Source organism: Oncorhynchus nerka, linkage group LG26 (genome assembly GCF_034236695.1).
Source record: "Oncorhynchus nerka isolate Pitt River linkage group LG26, Oner_Uvic_2.0, whole genome shotgun sequence".
In the NCBI taxonomy this organism is placed as follows: Eukaryota; Metazoa; Chordata; class Actinopteri; order Salmoniformes; family Salmonidae; genus Oncorhynchus; species Oncorhynchus nerka.
The window spans coordinates 22,167,678-22,184,359 of record NC_088421.1 but is presented as its reverse complement, the minus strand read 5'-3'; the positions used below and the strand labels follow the sequence as shown (position 1 = coordinate 22,184,359).

Sequence of the window (16,682 nt, the reverse complement as noted above, 5' to 3'; positions counted from 1 at the left end):
ATTACAGTAAATCATAGTTGAGTATAGGTCAGTACAGTACAGTAAATAATAGTTGCGTATAGTTCAGTACAGTACAGTACAGTAAATAATAGTTGCGTATAGTTCAGTACAGTACAGTGTAGTAGAATAGAGTGGAGTAGAGTTCAGTACAATACACAGTAGAACACACTAGAGTTGAATACACTATAATGTACTGTACTGTACTATACTCTACTACACTGTAATATACTCTATGACACTGTACTGTACTGTACTGAACTCTACTGTGTAGAGCTGGGAATTGAGAGGGACCTCACGATACGATATTATCACGATACTCAGGTGCCGATACATTATGTATTTCAATTTTCATGATCCTCACAATTCTATATGTATTGCAATTCAATACTGTGATTTTATTGCGATTTCATGGTCAAAACATATTGCTCACCATATGTCTGCTGCAGAAGGACATGAGAGAGCCATGCGAAAACACGTTGTTTTGATCATTCATGGAAATAAAAGTGCTGAAAACAAATTGGCTCCCTATTTTCTTTAAAACACTGGAGTTTTATTGCAGGTACAGCCAACTAGCCCCCAAATAATATTGCGATATTGTCAAATGAGTACAGTCAAAAATAATGTCAAATGAGTACAGTCAAAAATAATATCCCATACCCCCCCCCCCATCACAACTACTGTTCTGTACTTTAATTTCCAAACTTGTGAAACTCAGAATTCTATAATTGGTTCAGATTTGGTCCCGTCTAGAGCAACAAAATGTAGTTTTGTTTGGTGGCGGAGCTCATAAACAAAATAGCCAGTGTCTAGAATGATACCCAAATATGCATATTTCTACTTGTGTACCTATTTATTTCTACTTTGCACATTCTTCCACTGCAAATCTACCATTCCAGTGTTTTACTTGCTATATTGTATTTACTTTGCCACCATGGACTTTTTTTGCCTTTACCTCCCTTATCTCACCTCATTTGCTCACATTGTATATAGACTTGTTTCCACTGTATTATTGACTATGTTTTGTTTATTCCATGTGTAACTCTGTGTTGTTGTATGTGTCGAACTGCTATGCTTTATCTTGGCCAGGTCGCAATTGTAAATGAGAACTTATTCTCAACTTGCTTACCTGGTTAAATAAAGGTGAAATAAAAAATAAAAAGAGAATGACATTCATATCCATAATTATGCATTTCTGTGTAGTACAGATCAGGGACCCATGATGAAATGCCATTCTGCTACTGGTTGTAAATCCACTTCACTTACTATTCTAAAGCTTCCTGTTGAAACTTCCTGTCGAATACAGGCCATTTGCTGTATACATGTAACTGCACTTTGTCGAAATACAAAGAACAAGCAAAAATGTGTCTTTGGTCTTTGCATCGACCGTGTATGAGAATGGTGTTGCGGGTGTTAAAGGTGACTGTGTTACAGGTGGCAGCTGTGCTTTGGTTCCTTTATTCACCATGAGACTGTGCAGACAGAGTGCACCACAGACTAAAGAGGAACTTCAAAACTAAAACTGGAGGATAAAAGCAGCATAACAGAACTTCTCTTTTACAAAACGAGAAGAGGTTTAACGAACGGAAAACAGGAGAAGGCTGCTTTGACCTCACTGACTGCTGTCTGTCTGTGTCTTTGTAAATGTTCTCTTTAATTGAGGCCCTCATTATCACCATCTCCTCTCTCCTACAGACATTACAACCACGGATCCCAACCTCCAGCTAGCATCTCAGCATCCATTTTGTCTTATTCAACTTGTTACCAATCTTGCATACACTCCAAAAGGGTTCGTTGGCTGTCCCAATAGGAGAAACCTTTTGGGTTCCACGTAGAACCCTCTGTGGAAAGGGTTTTTACATGGAACCCAAAAGGGTTCTATCAGTAACCAAAAGGGTTATTCAAAGGGTTCTCCTATGGGGACAGCCATATAACCGTTTTAGGTTCTAGATATCACCTTTTTTTCTAAGCTTGTAGGCACTTCCTTCCTGTCTACTGAATTCAGTGTGTATTGCTACACTGTCTCTTCCTTATTGATTTAAGGGCTGTTGAACAATGTCATTGTCAAGTCAACATACATTCCTCAACCTGATGTTAAAACTGCACATGCAAATGAGGAATTTAAAGTGTTAATTGTGTGGCCTGTTTTACAGTTAGAGGTTTGCTCTACTGGGAAGTTCCTGCCTTGAGGGCGTCATTATGTTGTTGTATTGACTCTGTGATAAAGACCTATTGAGCTTCTGGACATCAAGGTTAATACTGTACACAAAAGGACTGTTACTTGAAAGTATTATTTCTTTGTCTAGCTAATACAGAGTAGAACAAGGTTAGATTGTACTGTGGCACCTTTTACAACCTTACCCCCCTCATGTCTATCAAGCTGACAGAACACAGCTATCAGGAAAGTATGAACAGTGCAAACTATATACAATAACCTCATCGTTAAGAGTATGACAACCAAATTAAAATAAACGTACATACATTTCAATTACTGCAGCTCCCACGTGCAATATGAAACGAATTAATTCAATTATTTCATAAAAAGCAGAAGTTGTCTCTTAACACAAGAATGTGTAGTACAATACACAGAGAAAAATTAATCTCCCAATTAATAGACGATTGAAAGAAGGCTAAATAGAGTTTTTCTACATGTCCACTTTTTAACACACCCAAATCCAAGTACCCTACCAGTTGTTGAACTGCGCGCATACATAACTTAAAGAACTTACCCATCTCCAACCACCACACACTTGATGGCTTGCATTTTCCAGGGGCTGATTTAACAACTTGTGAGTTTACACTTAGTAGGCAAGACAATGATGTAGAATCAGGTGCAGTGCAGGAAATACGTTTGCCTATCTTATCCTGCCCACCGCCTCGACTCTCGCGTTTACTCATGCGCAGCGCAGTTGAATGCGGTTGGCCTTATGTGAAACTGTGATATTTAATGTCCTTCAAATTTGATTAACAAAATACTCAGTGAAGCTTTCAGAAGCTGACATTATGACTCACACTGACATTTAAGCATATCTAGGCTATGACTTTATTGTCCCAGCGCGAACACACTTTTTTTCACCTAGGCTATGACAGTGTTATGCACTTCCGTTTTATTTTCACTAGATGGTGCCCTATATCAAGAAACTGGGAGCAGCGTTTGACAAGTACTCTATATGCACACTAGTTATATAAACGGGGCTGACAACTAGCCTTACTCACAGAAGTTCTATGTTTTATTGTTGCAGAAATCTGCAAATGAACATAAAAAATCTGAAAAGGCTTATTTTATACCTAGCTAAGAAGTAGTCGGGGAATTATATAATTTCAAAAAGTAGTGTATTTATAAAAATCACTTTTGATGCCTAGGGGTGCGTTCGTAAAATGTGCTCTTGCTATCTATTCCGATTTCAGATCACTCTCGTCTGAGTGTGCAGTAGTGCAGAGTAATTGATGAATTTACGAACATGCAACACCCGTTGAATATGACCGGTGTCGGTAAACGTCGGGAAAAAAAACGTTATTAAATTGTTGCCATCAGCAAAGTTACAGTCACGAACGCTCTAGAAAACATGAAAACAGCCTAATCAGCTTTGCTAGGGTGAGTAAAATGGTCAGATTGAGGCGTTCTCTCGTTCATGTCTGGAAGTAGCTAGGAAGCTAGCCAACTTTAGCCTATTAGCTTGGGTGCTTGACTGCCATTGTGAGGTCAGAACACTCGGATCAACCCTACTCCTTGGCCAGAGCGTCCAGTGTGCGCTTTGAACGCCCCTCCCCCCAAGAGCGAAACAAACGCTCAGAGCACACTGAGCGCCCTCTGGCACACCAGATTGAATTTACAAACGCACTGACAGTTTGAGTTGCGCAGGTCTGGGCATGGTACTTGATTTGAGGCGTCAGAAGTGGCTTCCACCCCTGCCTGAAGCACTCTTCCCATCTACTGTACATGTCTACATGAGTGTTGTCAGAACGTAATTACTCTCTCATGACCTCATACATCTATTTATGAAGGTAAGCAGTTGGATCTATTAGTCTTCCCAGAGTTTCAATCTGTGGTTGTTTGAGTTCAGCACAAGGGATTTTCAAATGACTGAAGGTCACTTATGTTGGCTACATTTTCACACTGACTGCTGAATAATTATGGATATTGTGCATTAGATCTATCTCGAACTGGTATCACCAGTCAACACACACACACACACACACACACACATCTTCTTTACTTGTGCAGTATATGCAATTTTTTTCAGTAACAGCACTGACTTTAGGTGGTCAGTTCATTATGTTTTGAGGATGCTATTGACACTGCCCTTCTTGCAGTAGGCTGCATGACTTCAACACTGACACATGTTTCCTGTACAGCCACAGTCTCTCTCCAACACCTTCAACATGGGCAGCCAAAGAAAAGACAGCTTCCTCTGGGGAAAATGTAAGGTTTTTACGTTTTTACAGTCCATTTTGCAATTTAACAACATCCCTAATTAGGCTATATTATCTGGGGATTAACACCATGAACAATACATGAGTGTCTTTATGTAAGATGATGAAGTGTTGAAGTGTCAGTAGACAATGGGGGTTTGACTTGTTGCTGTGAATATCTTACTTGAGAAATGAAAATGAAATACACTAATAAGAAAGTGTACTGATATAGTACCTGTCTTCACAATAGATATTCACTACCGTCTACAGTGACTATTGTGCTTTCAGTCTCTTTACCTTGACCTATATACACTGTGGTATAAAGTCAGCAGTGTTCAACGGATTCAAATGGTTTGTTTTGATCACTTTTACCACAGTGATGAATGTTATTCACTTTATTATAGCATCACCTGACTTTATAGAGACATATTGTTGTCATATAGCCTTTATATACCTCAAGTTCTCATTACTGACTATCAAGTAACGTTCAGAGGTGTTGCTCACAGTATAGTGTTCAACAATCTAATTGCCAAGATAGATGGAGTTTGGTGATGTTGTATTATGAGTTAAGGTTATACTGTCTAGTTAATGTTGTATTGTCTAGTTATAATGTTGTATTGTGTCATTATAATGTTGTATTGTGTCATTATAATGTTGTATTGTGTCATTATAATGTTGTATTGTGTCATTATAATGTTGTATTGCCTAGTTATGATGTTGTATCGTCTCGTTATATTGTTTTATTGTGTAATTATAATGTTGTGTTGTCTAGTTATAATGTTGTGTTGTCTAGTTATAATGTTGTGTTGTCTAGTTATAATGTTGTGTTGTCTAGTTATAATGTTGTATTGCCTAGTTATGATGTTGTATCGTCTCGTTATATTGTTTTATTGTGTAATTATAATGTTGTGTTGTCTAGTTATAATGTTGTGTTGTCTAGTTATAATGTTGTATTGTCTAGTTATAATGTTGTGTTGTCTAGTTATAATGTTGTATTGTCTAGTTATAATGTTGTGTTGTCTAGTTATAATGTTGTATTGTCTAGTTAGTTATAATGTTGTATTGTCTAGTTATAATGTTGTGTTGTCTAGTTATAATGTTGTATTGTCTAGTTATAATGTTGTGTTGTCTAGTTATAATGTTGTGTTGTCTAGTTATAATGTTGTGTTGTCTAGTTATAATGTTGTATTGTCTAGTTATAATGTTGTGTTGTCTAGTTATAATGTTGTGTTGTCTAGTTATAATGTTGTATTGTCTAGTTATAATGTTGTGTTGTCTAGTTATAATGTTGTATTATCTAGTTATAATGTTGTGTTGTCTAGTTATAATGTTGTGTTGTCTAGTTATAATGTTGTGTTGTCTAGTTATAATGTTGTATTGTCTAGTTATAATGTTGTGTTGTCTAGTTATAATGTTGTATTGTCTAGTTATAATGTTGTGTTGTCTAGTTATAATGTTGTATTATCTAGTTAATGTTGTATTATCTAGTTAATGTTGTATTGTCTAGTTATAATGTTGTGTTGTCTAGTTATAATGTTGTATTGTCTAGTTATAATGTTGTGTTGTCTAGTTATAATGTTGTGTTGTCTAGTTATAATGTTGTGTTGTCTAGTTATAATGTTGTATTGTCTAGTTATAATGTTGTGTTGTCTAGTTATAATGTTGTATTGTCTAGTTATAATGTTGTATTGTCTAGTTATAATGTTGTATTGTCTAGTTATAATGTTGTGTTGTCTAGTTATAATGTTGTATTGTCTAGTTATAATGTTGTGTTGTCTAGTTATAATGTTGTGTTGTCTAGTTATAATGTTGTGTTGTCTAGTTATAATGTTGTGTTGTCTAGTTATAATGTTGTGTTGTCTAGTTATAATGTTGTATTGTCTAGTTATAATGTCTAGTTATAATGTTGTCTAGTTATAATGTTGTGTTGTCTAGTTATAATGTTGTGTTGTCTAGTTATAATGTTGTGTTGTCTAGTTATAATGTTGTGTTGTCTAGTTATAATGTTGTATTGTCTAGTTATAATGTTGTGTTGTCTAGTTATAATGTTGTATTGTCTAGTTATATTGTCTAGTTATAATGTTGTGTTGTCTAGTTATAATGTTGTGTTGTGTAGTTATAATGTTGTATTGTCTAGTTATAATGTTGTGTTGTCTAGTTATAATGTTGTATTGTCTAGTTATAATGTTGTATTGTCTAGTTATAATGTTGTGTTGTCTAGTTATAATGTTGTCTAGTTGTCTAGTTATAATGTTGTATTGTCTAGTTATAATGTTGTGTTGTCTAGTTATAATGTTGTGTTGTCTAGTTATAATGTTGTATTGTCTAGTTATAATGTTGTGTTGTCTAGTTATAATGTTGTGTTGTCTAGTTATAATGTTGTGTTGTCTAGTTATAATGTTGTATTGTCTAGTTATAATGTTGTGTTGTCTAGTTATAATGTTGTATTGTCTAGTTATAATGTTGTATTGTCTAGTTATAATGTTGTGTTGTCTAGTTATAATGTTGTATTGTCTAGTTATAATGTTGTGTTGTCTAGTTATAATGTTGTGTTGTCTAGTTATAATGTTGTATTGTCTAGTTATAATGTTGTGTTGTCTAGTTATAATGTTGTGTTGTCTAGTTATAATGTTGTGTTGTCTAGTTATAATGTTGTGTTGTCTAGTTATAATGTTGTGTTGTCTAGTTATAATGTTGTATTGTCTAGTTATAATGTTGTGTTGTCTAGTTATAATGTTGTGTTGTCTAGTTATAATGTTGTGTTGTCTAGTTATAATGTTGTATTGTCTAGTTATAATGTTGTATTGTCTAGTTATAATGTTGTGTTGTCTAGTTATAATGTTGTGTTGTCTAGTTATAATGTTGTGTTGTCTAGTTATAATGTTGTATTGTCTAGTTATAATGTTGTGTTGTCTAGTTATAATGTTGTGTTGTCTAGTTATAATGTTGTATTGTCTAGTTATAATGTTGTAGTTATAATGTTGTATTGTCTAGTTATAACCTGAAAAGGGAGTAATGAATAACCCTCATCTAAAAACCGTGAGAAGCTGTTATGAGGACAAGACTAGAGCAGATCACTTACTAATGGACATTACTGGGGCTCATTCTATAAAAAGCTGAAGTTCAGCAGTTATATTTAGCTAGTGCTGAGAAGTGCAGTATGTTGAGTTACTGTATGCTAGAGTTGGTGTGAGGGTGGTTGTCAAGGCACATTTCTGACACCTTTGATATGTTCAGTGTATACAGGAAGATGTCTCAATTAGGTCTCAGGGGTTTTGTCCGACTGCTTCATTTATGCATTGGATGATAATGATGGTTTCATCTGTATGTTTGTTTTTGTGTGTATAATCAATTATACAGCTTCCACAATACTTAGCTCAATGGAGAGGCAGGAGATAGACACCATGAAGTTTCATAAGAGTGACCTATTAGATGACATTCAGGTACAGTAAATCATCCTCTCAACCAGGGCTATTTTTGTACAGTCAAAATGCTTTATGAAACTGAATTTTGCCAGAATGAAACTAACTGTATTGTGACATTACCTACCTAACAAACCTAACAGTTATTACATTCACAAAAGCCTCCCTCAAAAGTTATAACATCTCAGAAACATACCGTTTTATGAGTTGACTGACCCTGTACCCCTGTATGTGCCAAGGGCTTGAGTCAGCTATGGATAAAATATCATATATTATCATCTCATCCATTTGACATCATTTCCCCTTGTGTAGAAGCTGAGGTTGGAGATTGACAGCGTCATGACAGAAATCCACAACATTGAGACGGACGAGGAGAAGTAAGTTAGAGCTTGCACAATGGCTCATTCGGATAGGTTACCATTGACCAGTAGGCCTCTTCCTCTGTGGGAGAGTTAGCTACAGTAACACTTGGCAGTGTGTCGTAGCTTCTTTTGAATCTATCACAGCACAAACACCAGATCAACAATACTCCCTGACATCCATCTTGACAAAGAGGCTCCTCTGACGTCATATCCCTCCCTAACTCCCTCCCTAACTCAGACTAAGAAAGGCACGCCCCCCTGTGGTCACCTCTTCGTCCTTATAAGTGGGCTCTGGGGGCGTTGTCTTCAAGAACAAGAACAGATTCTGCCCCCATCTGTAAGGCCCCTCTGTATATGTGTGTTTCCTGTTTCTTCACTAGCAGCTACAGGAATGTGGTAAAACTCTTATATGTCAGCAGCATGAAACACTGAGACATGTTCCAGGCAGGACAACCCCAGCTTCCTTTAATTGTCTCGCTCTCACTGTGTGTCATCTTATGCAGTGGACACATACTGTAGCTAGTATAACGCTCATGGGCAAAAGTGGTGTAATTATCCTTTGTCAATATTTATTCTGTTTTGTCTTTGTCTCTCTTCAGCAAAAATGTTGTGAGAGACAAGAGGTTCTTAAGTGGGAAAAAGAAATTCAACATGGACCATAAAAAGGTGAGCTCATTTCACACACTGTAATTAGAGCCCTTAGTTTTTCCTGGTGAGGTTCTCTGGTAAGACAAAGTCATAACATTACTCAATATGGAATACACTAAACACAAATACATACGGATCAGATATGTACTGAAATGTGAAGTGCTTCAATTATAACATTTAAGTAGTAAAAATCTGTATAATTATCACATCTCTACTGACGGAGGCTTGCCACAGCTAGAAGTTTAAATAGTTAACTGCAAGATGACAGAACAAATAATCTGACACAAACGAATGAATGCTGAGCGAGTGACGTGACTTATGTGCAGAAGTGCAACTGTGCGGAGGCATAGAGAGGGGGAGAGAAAACGAGAGAGAACCACATCCTGTTCCGTGAAGAGGAGCGGAGGCGCACGCTCCTGCTCAAACCACAAACACCCCTCCTTTCCTCTCATCTGACGAGAGGCCAAAACCATAATATAAAGTCCCCCAGGCCTGTATGACCACCCTGGAGACAAGCCTGGCCTGTATGACTACCCTGGAGACAAGCCTGGCCTGTATAACCACCCTAGAGACAAGCCTGGCCTGTATAACCACCCTAGAGACAAGCCTGGCCTGTATGACCACCCTGGAGACAAGCCTGGCCTGTATGACCACCCTGGAGATAAGCCTGGCCTGTATGACCACCCTGGAGACAAGCCTGGCCTGTATGACCACCCTGGAGACAAGCCTGGCCTGTATGACCACCCTGGAGAAAAGCCTGGCCTGTATGGCCACCCTGGAGAAAAGCCTGGCCTGTATAACCACCCTGGAGACAAGCCTGGCCTGTATGACCACCCTGGAGACAAGCCTGGCCTGTATGACCACCCTGGAGACAAGCCTGGCCTGTATGACCACCCTGGAGACAAGCCTGGCCTGTATAACCACCCTAGAGACAAGCCTGGCCTGTATGACCACCCTGGAGAAAAGCCTGGCCTGTATGACCACTCTGGAGACAAGCCTGGCCTGCATGACCACCCTGGAGAAAAGCCTGGCCTGTATGACCACCCTGGAGAAAAGCCTGGCCTGTATGACCACCCTGGAGAAAAGCCTATGTGTGGGTGTGTGCAAAGGCTAGAGATCGAGTCAAGCAGGTCATTGGTTTCTTTAGCTGGAAGCTCTGCATTGTTTAGATATAAGAAGATATATTGCTTACAGCTCTCTCAGAATGGCAGACAATGCATACAGAATATTTCATATGTGCATGACCACTACTGCACATCACAGTGCTTTAGACCTCATTATGATTTCTGCAATTTTTTAATTCCACATACATGTATGCGTTAATGCATTCATATCTTCCAAGTTCATACATGTTCATTGACTTGTCATGGCCTCTTCCCCCAGGGTATTCAGTACCTGGTTGACAATGACCTGTTGGAGTGGACAGCAGAGGCAGTGGCTGAGTTCCTATACAAAGAGGAAGGACTGAACAAGACAGCCATTGGGAACTTTTTAGGAGAGAGGTACACAATGCTTCTGAACATGACCAGGATAATGATGGCTTTGTTGATGGGGATAATGATGACTGTCATAACCACTCATTATCTAAATAATCTCCATATCACTGATTTGACTCTTGTTTGTGTTCATGCAGGGAGGAAATGCACCTTCAAACTCTGAAAGCCTTTGTAGAACTACACGAGTTCTCCGACCTGAATCTGGTGCAGGCACTGAGGTTAGTGTTGCACTTCACTAGTGCCTCTTTTACACTCATACATGAATATATTCTCATTATTATATTCATTTCCACAGTCAATCCTGTCTGATTCCTGTCTCTTCCCTGGCTCATCCCTGTAGGCAGTTCCTGTGGAGTTTCCGTCTCCCTGGAGAAGCCCAGAAGATTGATAGGATGATGGAGGCATTCGCTACACGCTACTGTGACTGTAATGCAGGGGTCTTCCAGTCAACAGGTACTGTACAGTACTGTAGTGCACAGGAACCAGCCTCCTCTACCATGCTGCTGACTCCCTACACTGACAGATCAGCAAGACAGATGGGGAGGGGGTTGAGGAGTACATTTTGAGGCATATTCAAATCATTTCACAAAGGTGATGCTGATTAAGGTTGCAAATACATATCATTGACCAAACAGTAAGGAAATGTGTGGGTGTTTCAAACAGACACCTGCTACATCCTGTCCTTTGCCGTCATCATGCTGAACACCAGTCTCCATAACCCCAACGTGAAGGATAAGCCCAATCTGGAGCGCTTCTTCAGTATGAACAGAGGCATCAACAACGGGGGTGACCTGCCCAACGACCTGCTCATGGTGAGGCTTCAGGGGTCAGAGGTCAGGAGTTAACTCCACTCTCAGAATGTGACCCCTATTTGGTTGTTGTTGTCTGTAGCTGTAGTTACAGTAACTCTCATCTACTACCTCATTAAATCCAGAAACTCTATGAGAGCATTCGGAACGAGCCGTTCAAAATTCCAGAGGATGATGGGAACGACCTCACACACACCTTCTTCAACCCGGACAGAGAGGGTTGGCTGCTCAAAATGGGTGGGATGATTAGCAATATCATTAGATAAGAGAATTGTCTTATAATTGTGGCATTACCAAGCATTAAAAATAAGCTTACCACAGAATGATCTGATTTCCTTTATGGAGCTTGTTGGATGGAGAGTTTTATGATGAAACGTTTTATTTGTGTAATGAAATGTAAACTTTTCCTCTCTGCAGGAGGAAGGGTGAAAACATGGAAGAGGCGGTGGTTTATTTTGACAGACAGCTGTCTGTACTACTTTGAGTATACCACAGTGAGTATGCTATACCCCCAACTTTGTCATAGGGTTTGCCAGTAATGTAATTTAGGATAAAAGATGGTAGTAGTTACTGCTAAGTGATAGTTCTTGACCAAAGCAACTCTCTCTCCTCCTCCCTCAGGATAAAGACCCCATAGGGATCATTCCCCTTGAGAACCTCTGTGTAAGAGAGATAGAAGACTCTACCAAACAGGTACAGGGTATTCCACTGACTGTATACTTCTTTCTAAGGTTTATGGCAGTGCCACCTGTTCTATGGTGTTTCAGTCTCATAGTCTGTGCAGAAGTCACATTTACAGAAGCTACTCTCTTAGCTGTCACGGCACTGTATGACTCATAGCCTCCGTATGACTCATAGCCTCCGTATGAGAAAGGAAGGTTTTAACTGGAAGATTAGGAGTAATTAGACCAATATACTATGGGATCATTTCCTTTAAAAAAAGAAGTTATAACCAGTCATTTGGCTTGGGCAGGTGTTTTGTGAACATTTGTATGCATGTGTGTGCTTCTTTGTGAGCAGTACTGTCTAGAGATCTACAACCCCAGAGGGCAGAAGATCAAGGCGTGCAAGACAGAGAACGGAGGCAGGGTGGTGGAGGGGAAACACCAGTCCTACAGGATGAGTGCAGCCACAGCAGATGAGAGAGATGACTGGATAGGCTCCATCAGGTCAGACACCTCAACCCAGGCTTAACACATACCTGTACTACACGCCATACACTTCACACATGACATCCCAAATGACAGTTGTGTCCTGGCACCAAGGATAAAGTGAACTTGATGATGATTATCATTTGGACACTTGTCTTATTCTTCTCTCTGTCTTTCCCTCAGAGCAAGTATCACCAAGGATCCCTTCTATGACCTGGTGTCATTGCGCAAGAGGAAAGTCATCAACAACAACAATGCTTCACAGGACTGAGACATCAGACATGATATAAAGCATCATGGGAATTGAGCCCGGTAATGATCTGTAGAGGTCCCTCTCCGTAGCAGAAATGCTTGGAAATGATAGACTGGTTCAAGTACATAGACATGGCGCTTAACGTTACAGTGCTTTACAGTACAGCATTAGTGCAATACTGTAACTCTGAATGAAAAAAGATCATTGTGACCTGTGCGTGGTTTAAAGCTGTCAAACCAGAAACTCCCCATACCTCTTACTGTAAGTCTAATTTTATGGTTGAGGTTAGAGTCACTCAGTCTGTTCAATTACTAATAGAAAGTGATTTCTGTTAATATTTCTTAGAAATAAGAATTTAAAAGTACGTGGGAGAGAGTTGCAAACGAAAATAAGTGTGTAGCACTGTAAGAATAATGCATCATTCTATAAGGACAGATTTGAACATGTAATGTATAACGCAAAGTTACTAAAATGTAGTTGTATATAGTTATAGTTGATTCTGTTTCATAAGCTTCGAACAAAGGAACTATCAGGTAAGCATTACGGAAATGCTCCACCTTTTCACCTTGCACCAGGCTCAGCGATTTCAGTTCCTAGTAAGCCTCTGTACTACGAGCCTTTTCCTCTCCCAAGCCTATAGAATTCCTGTTACGTGGACACAAAACTTCAACACTGATTCAGTGTTGCGACGTTCTTCCATTGCCTTAGAGGCATTGTGTAAATATTTTTTGAAATATGTATTTTTCAACTCATAACATATGTATTTTGTAAATACTGTATTATAATATGAAGTTATTTTGCACATTGCCTTTAAAGTACAGACAGTGATAATACACACATCTGTATACATGCCTTAATAATGTTGAATAAATAATAAATAATACATGCTTATTTTATTATAAATATGTGTGTACTTCTTTCACAACAGATGACAGATAGTAGCAGATTATAATTACATCAAACGGGCCTAAAAAGCGTGACTGAAGACCTTTCTCTTCAGGAGGGCTCTATGTTGATTGCACTGCTCATTGGTTTCATTGTCCCTTGTAGCGTCAGCTATGTTCTTTGTGTCAGTTTCCCTGTCCATTTTATATTTATTCTGTATAATGAAATGCGCTTTACAAATGTAATATACCTTCCTCTTCTTCTTATTATTATCATAAATATCTTAGATATATACTGAACAAAAATATATACGCAACATATAAAGTGTTGGTCCCATGTTTCATGAGCTGAAATAAAAGATCGCAGAAAAGTTCAAAATGTTCTACATTTTTATTTTTACAAATTTGTTTACATCACTGTTAGTGGGCATTTCTTCTTTGCCAAGATAATCCATCCACCTGACAGGTGGGGCATATCAATGATTAAACAGCATGATCATTACACAGGTGAACCTTGTGGTGGGGACAATAAAAGGCCACTCTAAAATTTGCTACACAACACAATGCCACAGATGTTTCAAGTTTTGAGGGAGCATGCAATTGGCATGCTGACTGCAGGAATGTCCACCAGAGCTGTTGCCAGAGAATTGAATGCTTGTTTCTCTACCAATGTCGTTTTAGAGATTTTGTCAGTACGTTCAACCGGCCTCACAACCGCAGACCACGTGTAACCACGCCAGACCAGGACCTCCACATCCGGCTTCTTCACCTGCGGGATCGTCTGAGACCAGCCACCTGGACAGCTGATGAAACTATGGGTTTGCACAACCAAATAGTTTCTGCACAAACTGTCAGAAACCATTTTAGGGAAGCTCATCTGCGTGCTCGTCGTCCTTACCAGGGTCTTGACCTGACTGCAGTTTGGCATCTTAACCAACTTCAGTGGTAAATGCTCACCTTCGATGGCCACTGGCACACTGGAAAAGTGTGCTCTTCACGGATAAATCCCATTTTCAACTGTACTGGGCAGATGGCAGACAGTGTGTATGGCGTCGTGTGGGTACCGAGCCCCATGGTGGCAGTGGGTTTATGGTATGGGCAGGCATAAGCTACAGACAACGAACACGATTGCATTTTTATCAATGTCAATTTGAATGCGCAGAGATACCATGATGAGATCCTGAGGACCATTGTCGTGCCATTCATCCGCCGCCATCACCTCATGTTTCAGCAGCATAATGCACGGCCCCATGTTGCAAGGATCTGGACACAACTCCTGGAAGCTGAAAATGTCCCTGTTCTTACATGATTTGCATACTAACCAGACATGTCACCCATTGAGCATGAGTTTGGGACGCTCTGGATTGATGTGTCCAACAGCGTGATCCAGTTCCCAATAATATCCAGCAATTTAGCACAGCAGAGGAGTGCGACAACATTCCACAGGCCACAATCAACAGCTTTAAAAACTATGCGAAGAAGTTTTGTCATGCTGCATGAGGCAAATGGTGGTCACACCAGATTTGATGGTTTTCTGATAAACACCCTTACCTTTTTTAAGTTATCTGTGACTGACATATGTGTATCTGCATTCCCAATCATATGAAATCCATAGATTAGAGTGTAATGAATTTATTTCAATTGACTGATTTACTTTTATGAACTGTAACTCAGTAAAATCTTTGAAATTGTTGCATGTTTCATTTATATTTTTGTTCAGTGTAAAATCAAATTAAGTAGTTTTAAACCATTTTTATTATTTAGTGATACAAATGTAATCAATCTGATATTGTTCAACACAAATAAGGAAAAACACAAAGATATTATCAAAGGAAACACTATTTGAATTTCTAAAATGTCCAGTAGATGGTGCCAGATTATAATCTGTTGTTGGTTTTCAGTTTTCAATACTTATTAGGTGTCAGAGTTTAATAACCACTCATCAATATGCTTTATGTCTCCCATGACATGGGAAAATATATTTTAGCAACCCAAATGCACAGCTCCTAATGAAGAAACATTGAATCATGTCATGTGGTCATCCTGAGGTACTGTGTACTGAGGTGCTGCGTTGTTTTTAGCATCATGTGATGAAAGACGCATCATACTGGCTGTGTTTCTCTATTTTGAAAGTTATTCATCTTGAAAACCTTTTGGGACATTTTGGGACTAGAAATGGACTGCTGAAACAAATAACCAAATATTGTTGTTGGATGGGGTTTTCCTTTAAGTACTGTATTTCTACTGTGAAATGAGGCCTGCACCTGTGGTATGAAAAACACAAGCATCCTTCCTGTGCACGTCACTTCCTGTGTGCATGTGTGTCTGTCATAGGGCTGTGGTTCTGCTCTGAGGTTACTATAGCTCTTATGCAGATATGAGAGACAAAACATACAGGGAGGAGAGTTGATGCAGGGAGTGATACACTTACCCTCCCCACGTGTGACAGCAACATCCATGAAGAGGGCTACTGTAATATACACAGTATGTATATGTTGTAAGTCCTCTCTCACTCACAGTTAAATATACAGTACTGTATGTCCACACACAATATGCAGTACACCGTTTGAGTGAAGGTACAGTAAGCTTAGGCTACAATCTTATGAAACCTTTCCCTAAAGCTTCACAGGCAAGAGTGAACCAAAGAAATGTCTATATGTTTTTTTTAAAAGTGAATTCTCGCATAAATTTCTCTTCAAACAAGGGTGGGAATAAAAACTCTGATGCACCAAGAGAGAGAGAATAAAAACACTGATGCACCCAGAGAGAGAGAATAAAAACACTGATGCACCAAGAGAGAGAGAGAATAAAAACACTGATGCACCAAGAGAGAGAATAAAAACACTGATGCACCCAGAGAGAGAGAATAAAAACACTGATGCACCCAGAGAGAGAGAATAAAAACACTGATGCACCAAGAGAGAGAGAGAATAAAAACACTGATGCACCAAGAGAGAGAGAATAAAAACACTGATGCACCCAGAGAGAGAGAGAATAAAAACACTGATGCACCCAGAGAGAGAGAATAAAAACACTGATGCACCAAGAGAGAGAATAAAAACACTGATGCACCAAGAGAGAGAGAATAAAAACACTGATGCACCCAGAGAGAGAGAATAAAAACACTGATGCACCAAGAGAGAGAATAAAAACACTGATGCACCAAGAGAGAGAGAATAAAAACACTGATGCACCAAGAGAGAGAGAATAAAAACACTGATGCACCCAGAGAGAGAGAATAAAAACA

The 16,682-nt window shown here is 38.9% G+C and overlaps 2 protein-coding genes across 3 annotated transcripts in view; one reads left to right on the top strand and one right to left on the bottom strand.

Annotated features, from left to right (window-relative positions):
* Nucleotides 1-2,846, bottom strand: part of LOC115122488 (ras-related C3 botulinum toxin substrate 2) — a 44,362-nt gene extending 41,516 nt beyond the window's left edge. Inside the window, exon 1 of the mRNA XM_065010252.1 lies at nucleotides 2,727-2,846. Coding sequence (XP_064866324.1) covers nucleotides 2,727-2,761 — 35 coding nt within the window. The 5' untranslated portion in view covers nucleotides 2,762-2,846. The remainder of the gene's footprint in view (nucleotides 1-2,726) is intronic.
* Nucleotides 2,847-3,815: 969 nt separating this feature from the next.
* On the top strand, nucleotides 3,816-13,454 carry LOC115104319 (cytohesin-3-like). Of its 2 annotated transcripts, none has more exons than XM_029625721.2 (14): nucleotides 3,816-4,002; nucleotides 4,354-4,420; nucleotides 7,771-7,853; nucleotides 8,145-8,209; nucleotides 8,794-8,860; nucleotides 10,226-10,344; nucleotides 10,476-10,556; nucleotides 10,679-10,791; nucleotides 11,002-11,150; nucleotides 11,273-11,384; nucleotides 11,565-11,641; nucleotides 11,769-11,840; nucleotides 12,168-12,316; nucleotides 12,482-13,454. In XM_029625721.2, exons 1-14 carry the CDS (start codon nucleotides 3,997-3,999, stop codon nucleotides 12,567-12,569), a joined length of 1,248 nt encoding a protein of 415 aa, XP_029481581.1. In that variant the 5' UTR covers nucleotides 3,816-3,996; the 3' UTR covers nucleotides 12,570-13,454. The 2 variants fall into 2 exon arrangements, with proteins under 2 accessions (XP_029481581.1, XP_029481579.1); XM_029625719.2 differs by having other exon boundaries at nucleotides 4,312-4,420.
* The last annotated feature ends 3,228 nt before the right edge of the window (nucleotides 13,455-16,682 follow it).